General features: G+C 36.7%; 1 protein-coding gene across 1 annotated transcript in view; it reads right to left on the bottom strand.

The window, feature by feature from the left end:
• CCDC40 (coiled-coil domain 40 molecular ruler complex subunit) overlaps nucleotides 1-20,653 on the bottom strand; it is a 33,298-nt gene that overhangs the window by 9,489 nt on the left and 3,156 nt on the right. The window contains exons 3-15 of the mRNA XM_070740183.1: nucleotides 19,209-19,523; nucleotides 17,653-17,782; nucleotides 14,481-14,668; nucleotides 13,581-13,664; nucleotides 13,279-13,498; nucleotides 12,421-12,578; nucleotides 9,895-10,017; nucleotides 9,148-9,269; nucleotides 7,482-7,725; nucleotides 6,890-7,072; nucleotides 4,470-4,715; nucleotides 2,249-2,462; nucleotides 1,192-1,361 (exon numbers count right to left, since the gene is read on the bottom strand). Coding sequence (XP_070596284.1) covers nucleotides 1,192-1,361; nucleotides 2,249-2,462; nucleotides 4,470-4,715; nucleotides 6,890-7,072; nucleotides 7,482-7,725; nucleotides 9,148-9,269; nucleotides 9,895-10,017; nucleotides 12,421-12,578; nucleotides 13,279-13,498; nucleotides 13,581-13,664; nucleotides 14,481-14,668; nucleotides 17,653-17,782; nucleotides 19,209-19,523 — 2,397 coding nt within the window. The remainder of the gene's footprint in view (nucleotides 1-1,191; nucleotides 1,362-2,248; nucleotides 2,463-4,469; nucleotides 4,716-6,889; nucleotides 7,073-7,481; nucleotides 7,726-9,147; nucleotides 9,270-9,894; nucleotides 10,018-12,420; nucleotides 12,579-13,278; nucleotides 13,499-13,580; nucleotides 13,665-14,480; nucleotides 14,669-17,652; nucleotides 17,783-19,208; nucleotides 19,524-20,653) is intronic.

The raw sequence follows: 20,653 nt of genomic DNA, 5'->3' as shown, positions 1-20,653 counted from the left end.
GGAGGCATCGGAGCTCTCCAGGCAGTGGAGATCATGACAACAGTGTTTTTGTGTGGCAGTGCCATGCCTTATGCCCCCTGCGCAGCACCTGATTTGCTGCGAGAAAGCCAGTCTTTCAATGCCTATGGCTATAGGTAGCAAGACGGGGACATTTTGGGAGTGGAGCCTTCGGTGCCAAGTCCATCTTCTACTCCCATTAAATTAATACCCCACTCCATCCCACCCACTCCAGTTAAATGCATGTAGGATGATAGAGGTTGTTTTAAACAGATAAAAAGGTCTGTGCTGCTCGTTATCAAAATCTGAGTGGAAGCAAGGCTGCTGCTGATCCTGATGCTGGTAAGCAGAGGGAGAATTCTTTTTTTCTTGTTTTCCTCACCTAAAATTAAGGTGTGTCTTATACTTTGGTGCATCTTATACTCAAAGAAAAATATGGCATTTCCAAAGACCTGATGATTTGATGTCATCAGAAAACCAGTCAAGGTTATTGAGAAAAAGTTAGCTGCTTACAACAGTTCATTTAGTAATCATTCTAAGTTATAATAGCACAGAAAAAAGTATTACTATTTTTCACACTTACAATTGCAGCATACCCATGGTCACATGATCACAATTCAGATGCTCGGCAACTGACTCATATTTATGGCAGTTGTAGTGTCCCAGGATCATGGGATCACCTTTTGTGACCTTCTGACAAGCAAAGTCAATGGAGAAGGCAGATTCACTTAACCACCGTGCTACTAATTTAATTTCAGTGATTCACTTAACAACTGTAGCAAAAAGGTCATAAAGTGGGGCAAAATTCACTTATCTACTGTCTCACTTAATAACATAAATGTTTTAGTTCAATTATGGTTGTAGGCTAAGGACTATCTGTAGTCCACCCCCTCCCCTTGCTCTCCTTCCTGCCTCTTTCTCTAGAAACTGAAAGATAGACCAGGGGTGTCAAACTGATGGCCCGTAGACACACACAGACCATGCCCACCACAGCTCTGTGAATAGGAAAAACACTGCAAACGTCATGTGACAGCAATGTGATGCAGCGAGTTTGATACCTATCGTCTAGAACAATTGTTTACATTATGCAGTCTTTTCCTGTGAAGTATTGTCCCCTTTTTTGTAGTTTTAGTAATACTGAACAACAGAATCAAACCCTGACTTTGTGAGAAATATATCTATGCCAAGGAATACCTTGAGGGAGCGCACAAATTCATTTTCTATGATGGTGTTTCCTTGCTGTAACTCATTAGAATTCTCGCTATTCTTATAGATCAATAAATGCAGCTTCACCAGATCATTAGACATATTCTTCATGTGTCGCTCAATGTCCTTCAGTTCATTTTTCTCCTGCTGGATATCATCTGAAAGGATAGGATAAAAAGGTAACCATTTTTTAAGATGTAAAATGGTGCAAATGACATGAGAGGTGGAATGGTTGGAATATATTATGTAATATATATGGGAAAATCAATTATATCAGCAGGAATGGGAGGGGAATTAAGTCTGCGCACTCAAAATCTGCATACTGTATACTAAAAGTAAATGTACATTTTAAAATGCCAGATTAAGAACCAGACAAATGTTGGATTAAATATATGGAAAAATTAATTGGCCTTGAAATAAATTGATTTGACCATCCCTAAAATAACTGCATGGGAAAAATACCTTCTCTCCATGAGTGAAGTATTTTATATCCTTTGTTCAAAATAGCTGTAAACAGCAAAATATTTTTGCAAATGTTATTAGGCAAAGTTGTATAAATATTTGCAGTCAAGAATTACAATTTCTTTCAGAGTGCAAATTCAGATTTGGTAAATAGAAAGCTAAGTTCAGATGCATTACTTTGCTGTGAAATGTGGCTCCAGGAATTCACCAAATAGTGGGTGATTATATATACAATCTGATGTGGCAACTTTTGTCTGAGAGTTTAACAAAAATATTGCTTAAAGAAATATATGTATATGCTACACCCAATATTTCATTCATCTTATATGACTTTTATAAAGAAGTATACCATTAACATTGTTACAATCTACTGAAATTGATTCAAATGCTTGAAAAGATCTTTGATAGATTTTATCACTAAGCTATAGCAGCTTGCTTTCCATAAGAAAATTTCTTATTCAGCGGGCCACCTTTTTCAATTATGCTTTTTGTTTAGCATAAGCAATTTCAAAGGGACTGCAAAATCATTGAAGCAATGTCATTACCTAGTCATCCAATCAGATTTCAAGAGTGCTGCACTTACTCTCAACGCGTACTTTCTTTTGCTCCTTGATTGTGATCTCTTTCTTTAGCATATCTAACGAAACCAGCTGCTCTTCTCGTTTCTGAGTAAGCTTCACTAATTCCCTCTGTTGCTTCAACCAGTGTTTCTGGAGCTTCACTACCTCCCATTCCATTTCATCTATTTGTTTGGTGAGTTTTTTAATTTCAATTTCCAAAGGCCCCAATTCTTGTCCCTTGAATCAGGAATATATAATGATTTAGATTTAGTTACTTGCAATTCAATACAGTTTGAAAAACATCTTCACCGCTCAGGGAACAAAATGTTTGCAAATAAACAACCAAGGTCAGAGAACACCAAGGACTCTACAGTTCAACCTTAAGCTACATACATTCTTTTCCATTAATACCTAAACATACATGAACATCTTTTTTTAAAAAATTACTATAAAATACTTTGTCTTAGGTAGAGAATTCTTTCTAAAATGTGATAAACTCTGGCTAATGATATGAATGTAGGATTATGGTTAGAATGAATGTAAATGTCTGGTTTTAATAACTTGAGGATTTTAGTTCTAGCTTTTATGTTTGAGTTTCCCTTTTGCTATATTTTGTATTTTACTCTTCTTTGTAAACCGCCCTGAGAAGGGCGGCATAGAAATCCAAACAAACAAACAAATAAATAAAATAAAAATAGAAAGTTGCCCCATGTGCACCAGATACATTGTACATTTAACAAGGACCCTAGAAGAATGAAAAAATATAGAAGGGAAAACCTGCAGAGTTGTTTTGCATCCAAAATTCATTCCAGCCCCTTAACCACAGCTTTGTTCTAAATCACATCTATGGGAAAAGGAGGGAAGTGGCTTAGAATGACACAGTCCGGAGTATTCTAAGTGGCTGCCCACCTGTTTCTTCCATAGGGATTCACTGATGTTGCTCTCCACAGCCTCAAGTTGAATCCATCCTATTTCCAACTTTGGTTTTTTACTGGCAACTATTGGTCCAATTCTCAGCTCTATTTAGTTTTAAGAAAATTAACCTGATGATTGCTCCAAAAGTTTCAATTACAATTGGTATAAAAGTGAGCTTAAATGGACTCCGGGGGATGGTAGAGGACAAGAAGGCCTGGTGGAATGTTGTCTACTGAGTTGCAATGGGTCAGACATGACTTCACAACTAACAACATAACAGTGGATTTCGTTTTCCATAGGCATTCAACTTTGATCTGCAAGTCTCGTGTTTCATAATTTTCCAATTGTTTTTGCTCAATCTTAATATCAACCAACACAGGAACATTGATGATTCATACTATTTTCTTTTTGATAACTATTATATCGGGCATATTAGGGGCAAGAAGCTTGTTTGGATCTTAAAATGCCATAAGATTTTAGGCCACTTATTTTTAATATCTTTCTCAACTTGATGATTCCAGTGGGCCTTGCCACATTCATATCCAAACTTCTGACAAAGTTTCCAATGAATAATTTTGGCAATTTGATCATAACAATGTTTATAATCGGTCTGTATAATCTGTGGCAGTCACAGATCAGATGGTCAATTGTTTCATGCTTTTACTACAAAGATGGCATTTGCTGTTGTTTGTTACATCTGAATTGTCACTTTTTTTACATTTTTCAATTTTTTGACTATGTATTGGTATATTCTTCCAATTAACAAATTGGTTTGATTATTTCTTTTTTATAACCATCCTTCACCCTTGTTGTTTTCAAATGCTTTCCTTGAAGGATTTCTTTCAATAAGGGTTGTTCACTTTTCTTCATGTAGTCATTTCAAATGAAGCTTTTCTTCCTCCATAATTTTTTTCATCTGTAGGAGATATCTCTCTCCTTTAGCTCTTGGCAAATACAGGTAATCAGTATCACCTTTCAGATTTAAGAGAAAAGTACAGCGCCATTGGCTTTCTCATTTTCCAATCCAAGTTATCAAGTTAAGTCTGGATTCATTTAATTATTCCTGCTGTATACTGAATAACTGCTCAGGTATTGATTGCTTTAATAATGTTTCCATCTTGATTTTCTTAGCAGTGGTATAAAATATAACAAACATAAAGAAAGGCTGATGTGTGTAAAACGGATACTTTTAAATATCCTTACTAATTAATGAATATACTGGATTTTTATGGTCTAGTACTATCTTTAAGCTCAACAGAATTGGTATAAAAATGAGAGAGCAAACCATATGTATTGCCCTTAGCAACCCAAGAAAAAAATGGAACATACCCCAAGTTGAGAAATAATAATTTCCAATTTCTTATTGTACAAGTTGATAGCATCCTGTTTTTGTCCAATCAGAAGGTTACGTTTAGCAATCTCAGTCTCGCTATGACTAATCTCGCTGTTTAACTCCTCCACTTCCGTGTCCAGTTCTGAAAGATTCTTCTGAAACATGTTCAGCCTATTATTTGTATTTGTTATGTCCAATGAGGTTTGAGCCGTTTCATTTTCAAGTTTGGTAAGCTGTGTATCCTACGGATTACAAGAAAAGGGAGATCAGGAAAAAAAGTCTCAGTACGTATAGTTAAGTACGTATTTCAGTGCTGTTAACAAGTATATATTACCAATGGAAAGCCTGGCTGCAGTCACAGTATTACTTTACAGTGTAGCTGAACAAAAATTTCACAAATCAGAGCAAGAAGAACATAAAAGGGCAGGGGGAAAAGCACAATGCTAGAATACTGAGAGATACCCCTAACCCCCAGCATTTCTCCCTTAGACTCTCCACGATTGACCTCTCCAGGTTCCTAAGAGGCCAGTAAGGGGCGTACATAAGTGCACTGGTGTGACTTTCGTCCCCTGTCCAATTGTCTTTCCTTTCTCTCACTTATCATATATATTTTCTTTCTTTTATATATCTTCTCCTCTAAGTTCACTTTTACCCATATATATATTACTACATGTCTATTTTTCTTCCTATGTATTTGTTTATTGGACAAATGAATAAATAAATAAAAAATAAATAAATAAACAATACCCACTTGCTCTTTCCAATATGTAATTGCACACATTACATTCACTGGGTACATTTTAACAATTGTTGTTTGAGAGCCAATAATAAATAATAGAGCACAATAATGTAATAAAATTGCTGTAAATAACTCTATCACTAATTTAGGTTAGACTGTAACTGTAAAAGCCAGGAGAGCTTGGAGTCCAACTATGAAGTGGTTAGGCTCACACTATAATGGATGCTATCCACTTTCTTAAACCCCACAGACTCAAAAGAATCCCAGATAATTTTGCAAGACACTATTATGTACATTGTGAATACAAATCAGAAAAAATCTGACTAATTTCACTTTTAGTCATGGTGGCCTTGGGGAATATATTTTCAACCTACATTTCCACAAAAGGTCTGGGTTAGTTTAAATAAGGATGTTGGATAACACACTGCAGATGCAGTAAGGTTAGAGAAATAATTATATTTTGCTATCTTATTGCCAATATATGAGCCAAATCTGGACTCATATCTCTGTCTAGTCATGTTCACACTTCTGATGTGTCTTCTGTCACTTTACCACTTTACCAGATTAATGAACTCAATCTGTATAGTCTGGAGGACAGAAGGAAAAGGGGGGACATGATCGAAACATTTAAATATATTAAAGGGTTAAATAAGGTCCAGGAGGGAAGTGTTTTTAATAGGAAAGTGAACACAAGAACAAGGGGACACAATCTGAGGTTAGTTGGGGGAAAGATCAAAAGCAACATGAGAAAATATTATTTTACTGAAAGAGTAGTAGATCCTTGGAACAAACTTCCAGCAGACGTGGTAGATAAATCCACAGTAACTGAATTTAAACATGCCTGGGATAAACATATATCCATCCTAAGATAAAATACAGAAAATAGTATAAGGGCAGACTAGATGGACCATGGGGTCTTTTTCTGCCGTCAGACTTCTATGTTTCTATGTTTCCATAGTTCCTCTATGAACTACAGGGCATATTTAGATCTGCACACTGGAGGGGATACTCATGAATGATTTCATCCAGTGTTCTTGCCAATTTTCTTTTTCAGAGTTTGGTAAGAGAAGTGGTAAAACTGGTTGAACTGGTCATTCAGAAACTCCCCAAGCCCCAGTTGGAAACTAATAGAATCTATAAAGTGCCAGGAGAGACCAAATTTAATTGCTCTTCTTTTTTTGCAATGGTCAGTTATGGAGCAAGGCTCAGGATGACCAAAAAGTGACAAAGGACTGTTCATGGGGAAGGATTTTTAAAAAAAATATATGATCCTACTCTAGCACCATTGTAATCATTGTACCTTCTACTAAATATATTTTTTCCATTTTGTACTTTATTTGTGTGAAAAAAGGTGATGTCTTGAAGCTAATCAAACTTTATTTTCTTGTTTTAGTTGAAGCTTTCTGTTCTTGAAATTGAAAGCCATCACAGATTAAATCTAAAACTAGAAGGAATGAAATCATTTTTTAAAATTGATTTAACAGGGCTTCCAGTATCAAAGCAGGAAGTATTGTTTTAAGAATGCATCTTTATCTTTATTTGGTGGTAAGTGGAACCATATTCAATCTGAAAATATTATGAATTAAGAACATGACAAGAGAGAGAGAGAGAGAGAGAAACTTCACATACTTAAATATTCATTCCCATCAGCCCCAAATATGGAGGTGCTCTACATACCATAGACAACATTGTATTCTGATGTTTAACTCTTAGTTGCGAAAAATATTTTGCTGCTTTATTTGATATCATCTGATCTTGTAACTTGGCCATGATCGCATTTTCCTTATCCTGCTTGGCTTGTGATCCTTTCTCAAGTTCTCTACGAAGAACCATCAAATCATTCATGCGAGCTGCTCGATCCTGGAATGGGAAATGGGAAACTTTTAGAAAGCAGGTGACTCTAAACAGAGTAGAAGGCAGAATTATGAATTACAATAAGCCATATTTGATGGTAAGAAACTACACTTAATTATTACCACAATTATCTCTAGTCGGAGAGGCAATTATATCAAATAACCAGAAACATGCTATATCAATGTTCAGGGCCAGAATTTCAGTTTTATCTTTCTTTCTTTCTTTCTTCTTGTTTTTTTTTAATGAGAAAATTTTGAAACTATTGATAAGCTTATATTAATTTTTAAAATAGCAGAAAATGTGGGGTCTAATTTTCAGCAATGAAGTTTTGAAAGATCTTTGGAAGAACCATTTCAATTCTGGCTGTAAAACAATACAAATAAACCAATAGCAAATATTAGTCTGGAAATCTTACTGCAGATGTCCTGTTGAGGGCCTGCTCTGTCTCCTGAAGGGTACGGGTGTAAGTGCTAAATTCCACTTTCATGGCATCTTGTTTAGTCAAGTTCTGTGATATCAGCTTTCTGCTTGTGTTGGCATCGTTCTCTGACCGGTTCAGGATAGAAGCCAACAATTCATTCCTCTCTTCCTCCTTGATGATAGACTTCTTATAGACCTCAATTTCAGCCTCCAAAGATTTGAGTTTATGTCTGGAATCTCTACAGGGGCAAAGAAAAAAGAATAATTTAGAGTAAAATAATTAGTACAAATGTCTCTGCTTTCAAATACATGTTACCTCTACTTATGAACTTAATTCGTTCCATGACCAGGTTCATAAGTAGAAAAGTTTGTAAGAAGAAGCTATTTTTCCCATAGGAATCAATGTAAAAGCAAATAATGTGTGCGATTGAGGAAACCACAGGGAGGGTGGAAACTTGGGAAAAAATTATCATCTTCATTATCATCACCATTCTTATAAAACAACATTTCTGCAGCAACATTTCACACAAGATCCGTTTTCGTCCTCTCCTGGCTTCAGGAAAGCCTCTGGAACCTATGGATGGTGAAAAATGGACCCAATGGGCCTACCGGACGTCCAGAGATTTCAGTGAGGTCTGTGTGCATGCGTAGGGAGGAGTGCAGGGTGGGGATTGTGCACACATATGCGGGGGGGGAGGGCATTGCAGATTCACCATCACTGTTATAAATGGAGTATAATAATAAAAATATTTTATTCAACTTTCTATAAATAACATTTCAATTTAATTTTATATGAATAAATGCAACTGTGTGCATGTGCATTTGTGTGTATGTTTGTATATATTTGTATGGAGGTGTGTGTGTGTATACATTATCAGCAAAAATGTGTTACACTTATAGAGTATAGTTGTCGGCTATAAAAAGCTTATCTGCCTTAGAACATGGCCCCTGGTGGGGCTGAGAGGCAAAAAGGAAGCTGTGATGCTCCTTCCGTATACCAGGGTGACTCAACAAAAAATCACATTGCTTATTTGACCCCTATGACAATCATTAAGTGTTGTACCACATGATTCTTGACAAATGTATATTTTATTTTATGTACGTTGAGAGCATATGCACCAAGACAAATTCCTTGTGTGTCCAATCACACTTGGCCAATAAAAATTCTATTCTATTCTATTCTATTCTATATATACACTGCTCAAAAAAATAAAGGGAACACTTAAACCGCAGAATATAAGTTCAAGTAAATCAAACTTCTGTGAAATCAAACTGTCTACTTAGGAAGCAACACTGATTGACAATCAATTTCACATGCTGTCAGCACATTCAACTTTGTTCAGAACAAAGGATTCAATGAGAATATTTCATTCATTCAGATCTAGGATGAGGTACGCAGTTTATTAAATAGACCCATATGTTGGATAAATAAAGTTTGAAGGAATATCTTTTTTCTCATACTGTATTTTTTTTTTCATAGCAATATCTCTGACCTGCTAAGCTTATTTTCTTTCTCCACTTACTTTTCTGCGATTGAGAAAAAGAGATGGCCAACAGCTATGCCTTTGTAGCTATTTTGAGAATATTGTAGATGCTTTGTTTTCTTCTGTCTTTCTGGAAGGTAACTAACACCCCAAGAAACTGCTTATTAACATAATTACCTTAATGCTTCTTGCATGGCAGCGTATGCCTCATCACGGCGCTTCATCCCAGTCAAACTGACAGTCCATTGGTGGAATAGCTGCTTTTTCTCCATGTTAATAGTTTGGATCTCTACACTTGCCTGCAAAGGCAAAGTAATGAAACACTATAGGTCTATGTGGGAAAATAGAAATTATATTTCTGCTGACTTCTGCCTCTTCTCTTTCTATAGAGCTCAATGCCAGAGTTGTAAATTCTTATTACGGTATTTGCATTTTCATATTTTAGATAAGATTAAATTAAAACCTAATCAGCAACAAACACATATTTCTATCTAAAAATTGAAGGAATTGAAAATACCTATTTTAGGCTGCACAGTGCTAACTGCTGCTACAAGTAGGCAGCTGGTGGCAATCACATTATGAGAAGGATTTAACATGTCTGCCCTGTTTCCCTACTAATCAATCCCCAAACAATCATCTATCAGGTCTCCTTGTATGTACAGCAAGCTGTAGTTTGCCACAGAGGATTATAAACTACTATGGTAGTATGTGTACACATATTTTCAACTTTTAATTGAAAGACTCATTATGAAGGCAGTGTACATTAAAATATACTAAATGTGATTTGATAAATAGACGTCACTTAAAGCTTCAAGTGGACAGTTGCTATCTCTGTTGTCTCCATCAGTCTCTATATCACTCAGGGATTAACAAGGTGATCCTATTAAATATTACTGTAGGGGGCAAAATGAGATAACTTCTTACCTCTCCCACTTCTTGCCGTGTGATCTTGGTATCTTCTGTCTGAGCCATGTACTGTGCGTCATAAAGAGCCATCTGCTCCTCTAGTTCATTAACTCTTTTTGTTAGTCGGTCAACATGAAGATCCTAGGAAATTCAGATCATTTCATGATACAAGCATGGGCTCTCTTCCTATGCACTTAGTCTAGATAATGAGCAAGATAAGAGAAACAGCTGCATGCATGCTCTCTCTATGCACCACAGGTAGCCTATGACTTATGACTCTTCATTTAACAATAGATCAAAATTATGATGGCCTCAGAAAAAGTAACTTATGACCTGTCCTCAAAGTTACAACCATTATCCCAGCTCCACAATCACAAGATCACAATCTGAGCACTTGGCAGCCTGCAAGCTTCTTGCAGTCATGTGATTATGATTTGCAACCTTCTCAGACAGTTTCCGACAAGCAAAATCATTTAGGGAAGTTAGCTTGCCATAATGACCATGTGATTCCTTTAATGACATAATTTTCTTAACGATGGAATTAAAAATAGTCATAAAATTGGGTTCGGTCACATAATAACTTACTTAATGACTGCAACTATTAAGTGACCAAAGATTTTGGTCCAATTATGGTCATAAGATGAGGACTATCTGTATATTCAGTGTGTTTGAATTAGTATTATAGCCATATAATATATATCACTATAATATTATAATATATATGTCTATTATTTATTATTTATATATGGCTAAATATTATTTATTTGTTTATTTTTTATTTATTTTATTATAGCCATACATATATATATTATATGTTTTGTATTCTTCATGGGGTTTTTGCCCATTATTAATTTTAATGAAGTAAGCTTTACAGCACAACTCTTTTGCAGTCTTATACACAATTATTAGTTGTTTGTGAAGTGAGGTCCCAGCACAGTGGCCAGGTGCCATTGGAAGGCTTGCTTACAGAGACTCACAACTTTAGATCATTAGCAAACACCATGTCAAAATAAGTACAGTAATACCTCGTCTTACGAACTTAATTGGTTCCCGGAGGAGGTTCGTAAGGTGAAAAGTTCGTAAGATGAAACAATGTTTCCCATAGGAAACAATGTAAAATCAATTAATGCCTGCAAGCAAAAAAACCACGCAAGAATGGCGCTCCACTGGGCGCCGCCGCCCGGCTGTCACCTTTTGAAACAGCCGGGCGCTTCTCAGCGTTCTCCCGAATGCCGAATCTGGAAATTTGACAAAAGTTCGGGTTCGGGTGGCCGCCGAGAAGCCCTGCCGCCCGGCTATCGCCTTTTGAAACAGCAGGGGGGCTTCTTGGCGTCCTCCCGAACCCGAACGCCGAACCCAAACTTTTGCTGAACTTCCGGGTTCAGCGTTCGGGAGGATGCCGAGAAGCCCCGTTGCCTGGCTGCCGCCTTTTGAAACAGCCAGGGAGCTTCTCAGCGTTCTCCTGAACGCATAACCCGGAAGTTCAGCAGAAATTCAGGTTCGGCGTTCGTGAGGATGCCGAGAAGCCCCGCCGCCTGGCTGTCAGCTTTGCAAAAGAGCCGCGGAACTGTCGGCCGGTCAGGAGGCTCAAACAGAGGTGGGGAATCCCAATAGGGAATTCCATGGGCGGAGCTTTGACGTCACGAAGACGTCCTTCCTGGAGTCCACGTTTTGGCCAGCCAGTTATCTACTTATCACTTTAATTAATATTAATTTCTGTTTATCAGCATGGGAGGCATAAAATACATACATACAGATTTGCTAATACATGAAATGAAGTCAAGCCTTAACACCATGCATTTTATTGCTTTAAAGGAGAGTTGCACTAGAGAGTAAGCTATCAATGTGATGATTCTGAATGCAACTGACATTTAAAATGCTCCCCTTAAGTAAAACATGCTTTACTTTAGCAGGGGATATACCTGCAACCTAAAATAATAGTATTTATTCTACAAGATCTGAACTCTAGTAATTCCTTTTGCACCATATATAATACAGATGAATTTTGACTGAAGAAATACTGTACAGCTCTAGACCTTTTTCCTTTTCTTGTATATTGTAAAATAAAATTAATATAGATTGTGATAACTCAGGAATCACACTATAAAGATGATAATTAAAGTGCAGTGAAGTGCAGCTAAGACTTATGCAATGATACAAGAGAGACAAATGCAGCCTGTCATTAACATATAAACATAATTTGTGTGAGTCATAATGAAAGTAATATAAATGATGCCATTACATAGTGTTGTCATTTGAGCACTGACATCATTTGTACAAAATATTCTCATGGCTTGTAATAGATACTAAATGACGATGGCGCAAAACTTGAATGAGTCAATAAAGCTCACTAAAGAAATAAATCTTGAGGCTGATTCCTATGAAACAGTAACGACAAACAAAGGCATCTCTAAGAATAGAGAGCATGAAAAACAAATGACATGAGAAGTGGCCAACAGAAAATAAACCCAAACAGGTTTAAGAGAGGAAAAGGCAAAGTGCAGAGAAAGAAGAGAGTACTAAAACTGGACTACTGCTAAATACCTGCTTTTGTTTTTCCACTTCCGCACGCATCCTCTCCACTTCAGCCTTTTTTACAGTTCTCTTCATTACAGCTATATCATCACGGACATCTTGGTCCATGTTCTGCATGTAGAAAAGGCGCAGGGACAGATTTTCGATCTCAATTTGAACTGATGAAACTAAGTGGGGAAAAATTGAGTAATTACACACACAAACATTGTGTCAAGCCCCATCTAATGATGAAAGAACCAAGGAAAGCAGCATGCCATGAACACTTAATATACAGGGGGAGGACGTGACTCCTAGATTTCAGCTTCAAAGTAAGGATTATATAAAATTATACAGTGTAGGTGTATAATATTTTACATATTATATAAAGGACTGAAATATAGATTCAAGCTTATATAATATATAAGACAAAAACAAACTATAATCTCCAAACATATAAAATATTTTCCTCCCAGATAAAGAAACGTGCTCTTGCAAGATATGTACAGGTAACTTTTAATTATAGGTTCAGTGCTATGTTATACCAAATAAATGCATATCTTCTCAGTGGAACAGCTTGCCTCCAGAATTTGTGAATGTTCCAACACTGGAAGTTTTAAAAATGATGTTGGATAACCATCTGTAGTGTAGGGTTTCCTGCCTAAGCAGGGGACTGGACTAGAAGACCTCCCAGGTCTCTTCCAACTCTGTTGTTATTATTATTATTATCTTCAGGTTTGCTTTGAGACAAACATAATTGGTTAGGGTTCTCTATATTCAGAGCATGTTTCCACTTCACAACAGAGCATTCATCAACCCTTAAAATATTGAACTAAAGTTTATTAAACAATAGCTATAATAAGACAACTTTGCAACAGTGAAATTGATCACCTGTTTTCCGTTCAACCTGGGTGTTTTGGAATGTCTTCTTATAGGCATCTCTAAGGTCATGCAATTCCTCCTCTAGCTGCCGCCGTGCCATGACAATCTGAGAATGGCAATTGTGGTTCTTTTCCAGTTCCATCTGAAGCCGGGCCAAATGCTGCTGAAAGCCATATAGGAGCACACCAAGTTCTTCCCTCTGCGTTTTCCCACTCTTTATGGCTACTGTCTGCAATCATGAGAAAAAGGAAATGAGCCAGCAAAAATGCCAAGCTATGAGCAGAAATAGATTCCAAGCAAAAAAATCATACCAACTCTTGCATTTCATCATTAACTTTTCCTTTTTGTTTGTTGAGGTAGGTCTTCAAAGCAGACTGGAATCTTTTCATTAAAGGCTAAAAGAAACAAGGAAGAATATATTAATATATTTACTAGGCCAATGCAAGTACCATAACTGTATTTTAATAAAGATTTTCTTCTGAACACTTTCTTGGTCCCAATCTCATGTATGACAATAATTTGTTTGCATGACAAAATAAAAAGTAGACTGAATAGGATCACACTTAAGAACCAACTTTCCCATGTTGGAACTTTCACTGATAATATATACATTACAATAAAAAATCACACAAGCTAAAAATGTTTCTTCCAAAATGTTACAACTGATAGACATGGTCTTCACAGGTTTAGAGACCATCATAATTCTGTAACAAATTTCAAACATAAATGATAACTCATTAAAGCAAAACAAACTAATATTCTAAAACTACGGTAGTCTCTCTACCAGTGATGACTAGTCATTTAGTGTGGGGAATATGATAAGAATATGTTGTGACAGTAGAAGCTGTCAACTAGCATCCCTGTAGCCTATCTTGGCCTAGATCAGTGTTTTTCAACCTGAGCAACTTTATGATATATCAACTTCCCCAGCCAGCATCTTAAAAGTTGTTTAAATATGTCTTAATGTTGATGAAGTTGAGAAACATTGATCTACATGGAGGAAATTATGCAGCATGCTACCAAGGTCATCTCATATCTCACAGATAGTGGTGTCACATCATGGGTGTGAAAATCATTTAATTTCATCACACACACCTTGGAAGGGTAGTATAGCAATATTTTCTGCATTAAATTTAACTTAAATAAACTTTACGATATTTGATGTCCATTTTGTAGTTATTAGCATCAGAGTCTTTAAAGAGTTTTCTTACATGATCTGGATCTAACACAACCAGTTGGAGTTCGTCCTCTGACACTTCTATGCCCAGTTCTCGCTCAGTGGAAACTACCATCATTTCTCCATCGGGTGGTTCGGTGGGACCACGCCTGGTGACTCCAGAAGTCATCTGCCGAGCAGCAAAATCAAGATGGGAAGGGAAAACAGTTGATTGAGTAACGTCTGTATATGAAGAAAAAAGGGACAGAGACAGCAGGTTTATACGTGAAAATCCTCCAAAAACGCTTTGCTTCAAATAACACCTACTTACTTGATGATTATGATATTATAATGAATATAAAGCATAATCAAAGAATGCCATTAACACAGGGGAAGTGAAAATAGATATGATTTATGTCACTTTGACAAAAGTGCATTTTGCCATGCTTCATTTTTTTGGAAAGAAAGAAAGTCGTGATTGGACTGAATTGCTGGAGCTTTTTGGAATTCAGGATGACAAAATAGGAATACTTTTAGCTTGTGTGGAGGTATGATTTGTTGCTGGTTATTTGAACTTGGTTTTATATTAAATTGTTAGGTAGGCATTAACTAAATGTCAACTGTTTAACAGAATATATAATTTTATTGTAATATATACATAGAAACATAGAAACATAGAAGTCTGACGGCAGAAAAAGACCTCATGGTCCATCTAGTCTGCCCTTATACTATTTTCTGTATTTTATCTTAGGATGGATATATGTTTATCCCAGGCATGTTTAAATTCAGTTACTGTGGATTTATCTACCACATCTACTGGAAGTTTGTTCCAAGGATCTACTACTCTTTCAGTAAAATAATATTTTCTCATGTTGCTTTTGATCTTTCCCCCAACTAACTTCAGATTGTGTCCCCTTGTTCTTGTGTTCACTTTCCTATTAAAAACACTTCCCTCCTGGACCTTATTTAACCCTTTAATATATTTAAATGTTTCGATCATGTCCCCCCTTTTCCTTCTGTCCTCCAGACTATACAGATTGAGTTCATTAAGTCTTTCCTGATACGTTTTATGCTTAAGACCTTCCACCATTCTTGTAGCCCGTCTTTGGACCCGTTCAATTTTGTCAATATCTTTTTGTAGGTGAGGTCTCCAGAACTGAACACAGTATTCCAAATGTGGTCTCACCAGCATTCTATATAGCGGGATCATAATCTCCCTCTTCCTGCTTGTTATACCTCTAGCTATGCAGCCAAGCATCCTACTTGCTTTCCCTACCGCCTGACTGCACTGTTCACCCATTTTGAGACTGTCAGAAATCACTACCCCTAAATCCTTTTCTTTTGAAGTATTTGCCAACACTGAACTGCCAATACAATACTCAGATTGAGGATTCCTTTTCCCCAAGTGCATTATTTTACATTTGGAAACATTAAACTGCAGTTTCCATTGCTTAGACCATTTATCTAGTAAAGCTAAATCATTTACCATATTACAGACGCCTCCAGGAATATCAACCCTATTGCACACTTTAGAGTCATCGGCAAATAGGCAAACCTTCCCTACCAAACCTTCCCCTATGTCACTCACAAATATATTAAAAAGAATAGGACCCAGAACAGATCCTTGTGGCACACCGCTTGTAACCTGACTCTGCTCAGAATACTCGCCATTAACAATAACTCTCTGATGTCTACGCTTCAGCCAGCTGCAAATCCATTGAACTATCCAGGGATTAAGTCCAATCTTCACTAATTTATCTATCAGCTTTTTATGTGGAACCGTATCAAAGGCTTTGCTGAAGTCCAGGTAGGCAATATCCACGGCACCACCTTCATCCAACACCTTTGTGACATAGTCAAAGAAATCAATGAGATTAGTCTGACATGATTTGCCTTCAGTAAAGCCATGCTGATTTGGGTCTAATAAGTTATTGTTTTTTAGGTGCTGATTTATCCTCTTTTTGAGTAGAGTCTCCATCATTTTAACTACAACTGATGTCAAGCTAACTGGCCTGTAGTTACCAGCTTCTTCTCTACTGCCCTTCTTGTGAATAGGCACAACACTGGCCATTCTCCAATCCTCGGGAACTTCTCCTGTTAACAAGGATTGGTTAAACAAATCAGTCAGGGGGGTAGCAATGACAGATCTGAGTTCTTTAAGAACTCTGGGGTGGATGCCATCTGGACCCATTGCCTTATTTATCTTTAATCGTTCAAGTTCTTCTAAGACATCAGCTTCTAAGATCACTGGAGCTGAATCCGTACAGCTGGAAGCAATGCTATATCCCTCTATAGTATTATTTTGTAAGGTGTCTTTTGAGAAAACTGAACAGAAGTAGCTATTGAAATGGTCAGCGATCTCCTTATTCCCATTAATGCATGTATTATTCCCGGTACTAAGCTTCGTGATGCCGCAGTTTTTCTTCTTCTTATCATTAATATATCTGAAGAAGGTTTTATCCCCCTTCTTTACAGATTTGGCAATTTCTTCCTCTTTTGAGGCTTTAGCAGCATATATTATCCATTAGCAACATTTAGTGAAACTTTGCTGTTTTAGTTGCTGTTTTCAAATACTATGCAGAATGCTTCAACTTATTTTTAAGATTATCATAATTCACTTTAAGCAAATTAAATATATATAAATCGAATTCAATAAATAAACAAATCCTATATATATCAAATAATGTATCTTTTTCTAAAGATTCTTCTGGATTATACATGAATATGTTTTCCTTGTTCCATTTTTATTGCTTCCCCACCCTTTGCTTACTTTTATTCCATTTGTATTCATCTATTTACTATATATATATTCATTATACTGTATTATATTGATTAATTTTATTTTTGAAATTTGATCTATACTGCTTTATGTAGCTCAGTTGAGTATAAATACTGTACATGCTAACATAAAGTAATATCAATGGGTATGTTAATTCATGTTCAGTATGCTAATTCAACTCCTAGTTGAATTCCTGACCTCCTATAGTGTATATTCATAGATAGATAGATAAGAATATACAATTGCCATTAATCCCTTTCCAAATGATCAAGATTCTCAAACACTTTCAAATATCAGACACCATATTTTAATAACAAAAAAAATAAGGCAGCCAATAATGGAGAATTTGATTACTGTTCTTATCAAGCAGGAATAAGCAGGAGTAAAGATTTTTGAAGTGTACCCCAATGGCAAAGTTTCAATTCATTCTATTGAAATAGGGGCTAACCTGACATTGCAGAGAAGTCCATGCGCATTGGAACCTCAGATTTCACACTGCTGATTGCAGAAGATGGCAAGGAGATTGTTACTTCACTAGAAAAACCAGTCTCCATACTTTTCTCTCCAGAAACATCAGCCTTTTCGAAAACAGAAAAAACTGTTACCACAAGACAACTTCAAAAATGAATATAGTTTCCACTTGAATTTGTCATAGCAAATAAGAATGGTTACTTTTGATTTCTTGAAGGCATGGGGAATGGTTTAAAAATGTAATTAGTATGGACAATAGGAGGCTTTTGATGCCCTTTTTATTTTATTTTACACCCATGTATGCCATCTACTTCAAAATGCTTTTTGACACCTCGCAAAAATATATATTTATTTATAACATCATAAACTGCTTCAGTTAACCAGCTTATCTCAATTACATTCACTGAACTGAAGAAAGCATTAAATTGCAGCCTTCTACTTTACAGATAATGACCTAGACCTCAAAACTAAACAATATCATGGTTTTCTCCAGTGTCTACAATTTAGACACAAATATGGGTTACCAATTGATACTAATATCACTGAACAAATCAAAGTGTTTGAGTACTTTAGCACTCCTTTCCAGCCTATCGATTGCAGAAGGCCCAAATTTAATCCTTAAAAGGAAAGCCAAACCAAGTGTAGCTGCCATCCCAAGGCTTTTCCACAAGAAAGGAGGCAATCATTTATAGGATAGACTAAAGGTGTTTGATGCAAAGTATTGTAATAACTCAGTTATTCATTGATTTCCAAATAGAACTACAACTAGAAGTAGTGCAATAAGATTTTAAAAAACGAATGTATTATGGTCCCACAATGATAAATCAAATATAATAATTTATTAAGTTTCCATTAACTATTTAAAATTATGCCTAGCACTGAAGTTCTAGAATACACTTACCTTTTTACAAGTTTTCCAGAAGCCCTAAAAATGGAAGCCCTCACACAGAATACTTTACAGATAATAAGTAGCATCTTGTATTGCAGTGGAAATATTAATCACTAATATACCATAGCTGCCATGACATTGGGAGTTAGAAGTAATAATAACCATCCAGGAAGCATCTAAGCCATAGTACTATAACTGAAGGTGAGTGGCCTACAGCGCCTGGTTTTTTTTTTGCTACGTTCTCTATATGGCTCTAAAATCTCAAGCGTGCACCTTTATAATCAACTCACTGAAGTTGGCTACTACGTCTGAATTATCAATATGCATTTTGACACAGTCTATATATTTGGGTCATCTAAATAGGTTAAAACATTAATTTTCTTAATGTTTATTTGCATTTCATTTGCTCCCTTAGTTAATCTGAGACCAAGTTCCCTTTTTGCAGTTTCAGACAGGTTTTCTGAGATATAATAAGGCTAAATTGTGAACCTAAACTTTAGGCTTTCTCGTTACCTGCTCTAGCACAACTGCCTTAAGGAGACTAGTCAATACACACAGAGAGGGTGGGGGCGAGAGGAAATATTAAATTCCTACATTCTACAAGAAGCGATGAGAGATGGTCCTATTTGCTCAGAAATGCTTACCAATGACGTACTTGACACATCTGTCTGTCCTGCGAATTTCTCCTCAGAGATTGTTACAGGAGCACCTATTGCAGTTCCTACCATGGATACCATGGAAACACTGTCTGTTATTTCTTCTGTAGGCACAATGAGAGTATCTTTTGTTGCTTCTTCTTTGATTATCATGGCAGCACTTCCCTCTCTTTCCACAGTGGCCTCCATGCCACTAATTGTTCTCTCTTCCATAGCCTGTGTACGAGGAACTTCTCCTGCTTCTTCTGTGGTTATCAAGGGAGTAGTAGCTGCTCCTTCCTCTGTTGCATTTTTGTCTTCTGGCTACAATAAGTGAAACAAACTAAAAGTTAAAATTTGTATTTTGTTCTGTTGACTTTTAGCACAATTTTATTTTCCATTTTCTATAACTCAAGTCGTCTTATGCTGCCTCAATATGGCAAAGCAATATTCCAAAGCAATATTCCTGGGAGGGAAGAGCAAAGAATGCTGAAAACTGGTCATGTAATGTGGGATCTTTCAAGAGGTCGAATGGCATTGGATGCTGCCAAGGGAAAACTAAGAACCTTTCAGAAAGCTAATGGTGTTTATAATGGCTAGATTATAACTTTCAGAATATATAGTTGTTGACTTTGTTAACAGGAATATTCAAAGCTGCAAAAAAGATATAGTGTGAACATAGAAAGTGTTCTGCCTGACTGGGCTCAGGCAATGCGTAACAATCCAAGGAAAAGAAATCAAACACACACGTGCTCTTCTAATCAGCAAACTTGTATTAAACAAACAAAAAAGGGTTACTCAAAACAGTCTTTAGTGTCAGGAAATAATGATAGTGCAAGGCTTACTTCAGCCGCATACAAAAACACAGGAAAAAGCAAACAAAGACAACCTGGAATGAGCAAAGACGTTTCAGGAGTTCTTTTGAATCTTTGGAGTAAACAGCAAGTCCCAGAAGTTTCACATTCCACATGTCTGAAAAAGCTGGGTTGAAAACTCCAAAGGCACGGAACAGAAACTTCAGAGCAGGAACCACAAAATAACACAGATAAACAGCCACAGTTTGCCTTGTGCCTCTGTTCCCTTTTATACCTTTAGCCCTCATTAAGGGAACCACACCCAGCCCTCAGTATAAGAACCACACCCAACCCAGGTGATACTCTGATGACTTGTAATAATCCTTCAATTGATCCCTCCTCTGCATCACTCTTCTGCTACGCATGTCTATGAATTGTGCTGCAGAGGAATCCAAGGACGAAAGACTGTCTGAGGGACTGCATGCCAAATCCCCAGGGCTGTCTGCTGAGTCCTGCGAACCAGTGGCCTCATCCTCCTGGCTGTCTGCCACGTCTTCCTGGCTGTCTGCCACGTCTTCCTGGCTGTCAGCCAGGCTTTCGCACTCACTTTGTGCCACATCTCTCCCATCTGTGGGAGCAACAGCTGGCCCAGGCCCAAAC

The sequence above is a fragment of the Erythrolamprus reginae genome, chromosome 2 (genome assembly GCF_031021105.1).
Source record: "Erythrolamprus reginae isolate rEryReg1 chromosome 2, rEryReg1.hap1, whole genome shotgun sequence".
Taxonomy (NCBI): domain Eukaryota; kingdom Metazoa; phylum Chordata; class Lepidosauria; order Squamata; family Dipsadidae; genus Erythrolamprus; species Erythrolamprus reginae.
This window is presented reverse-complemented; position numbering and strand designations above follow the sequence as displayed.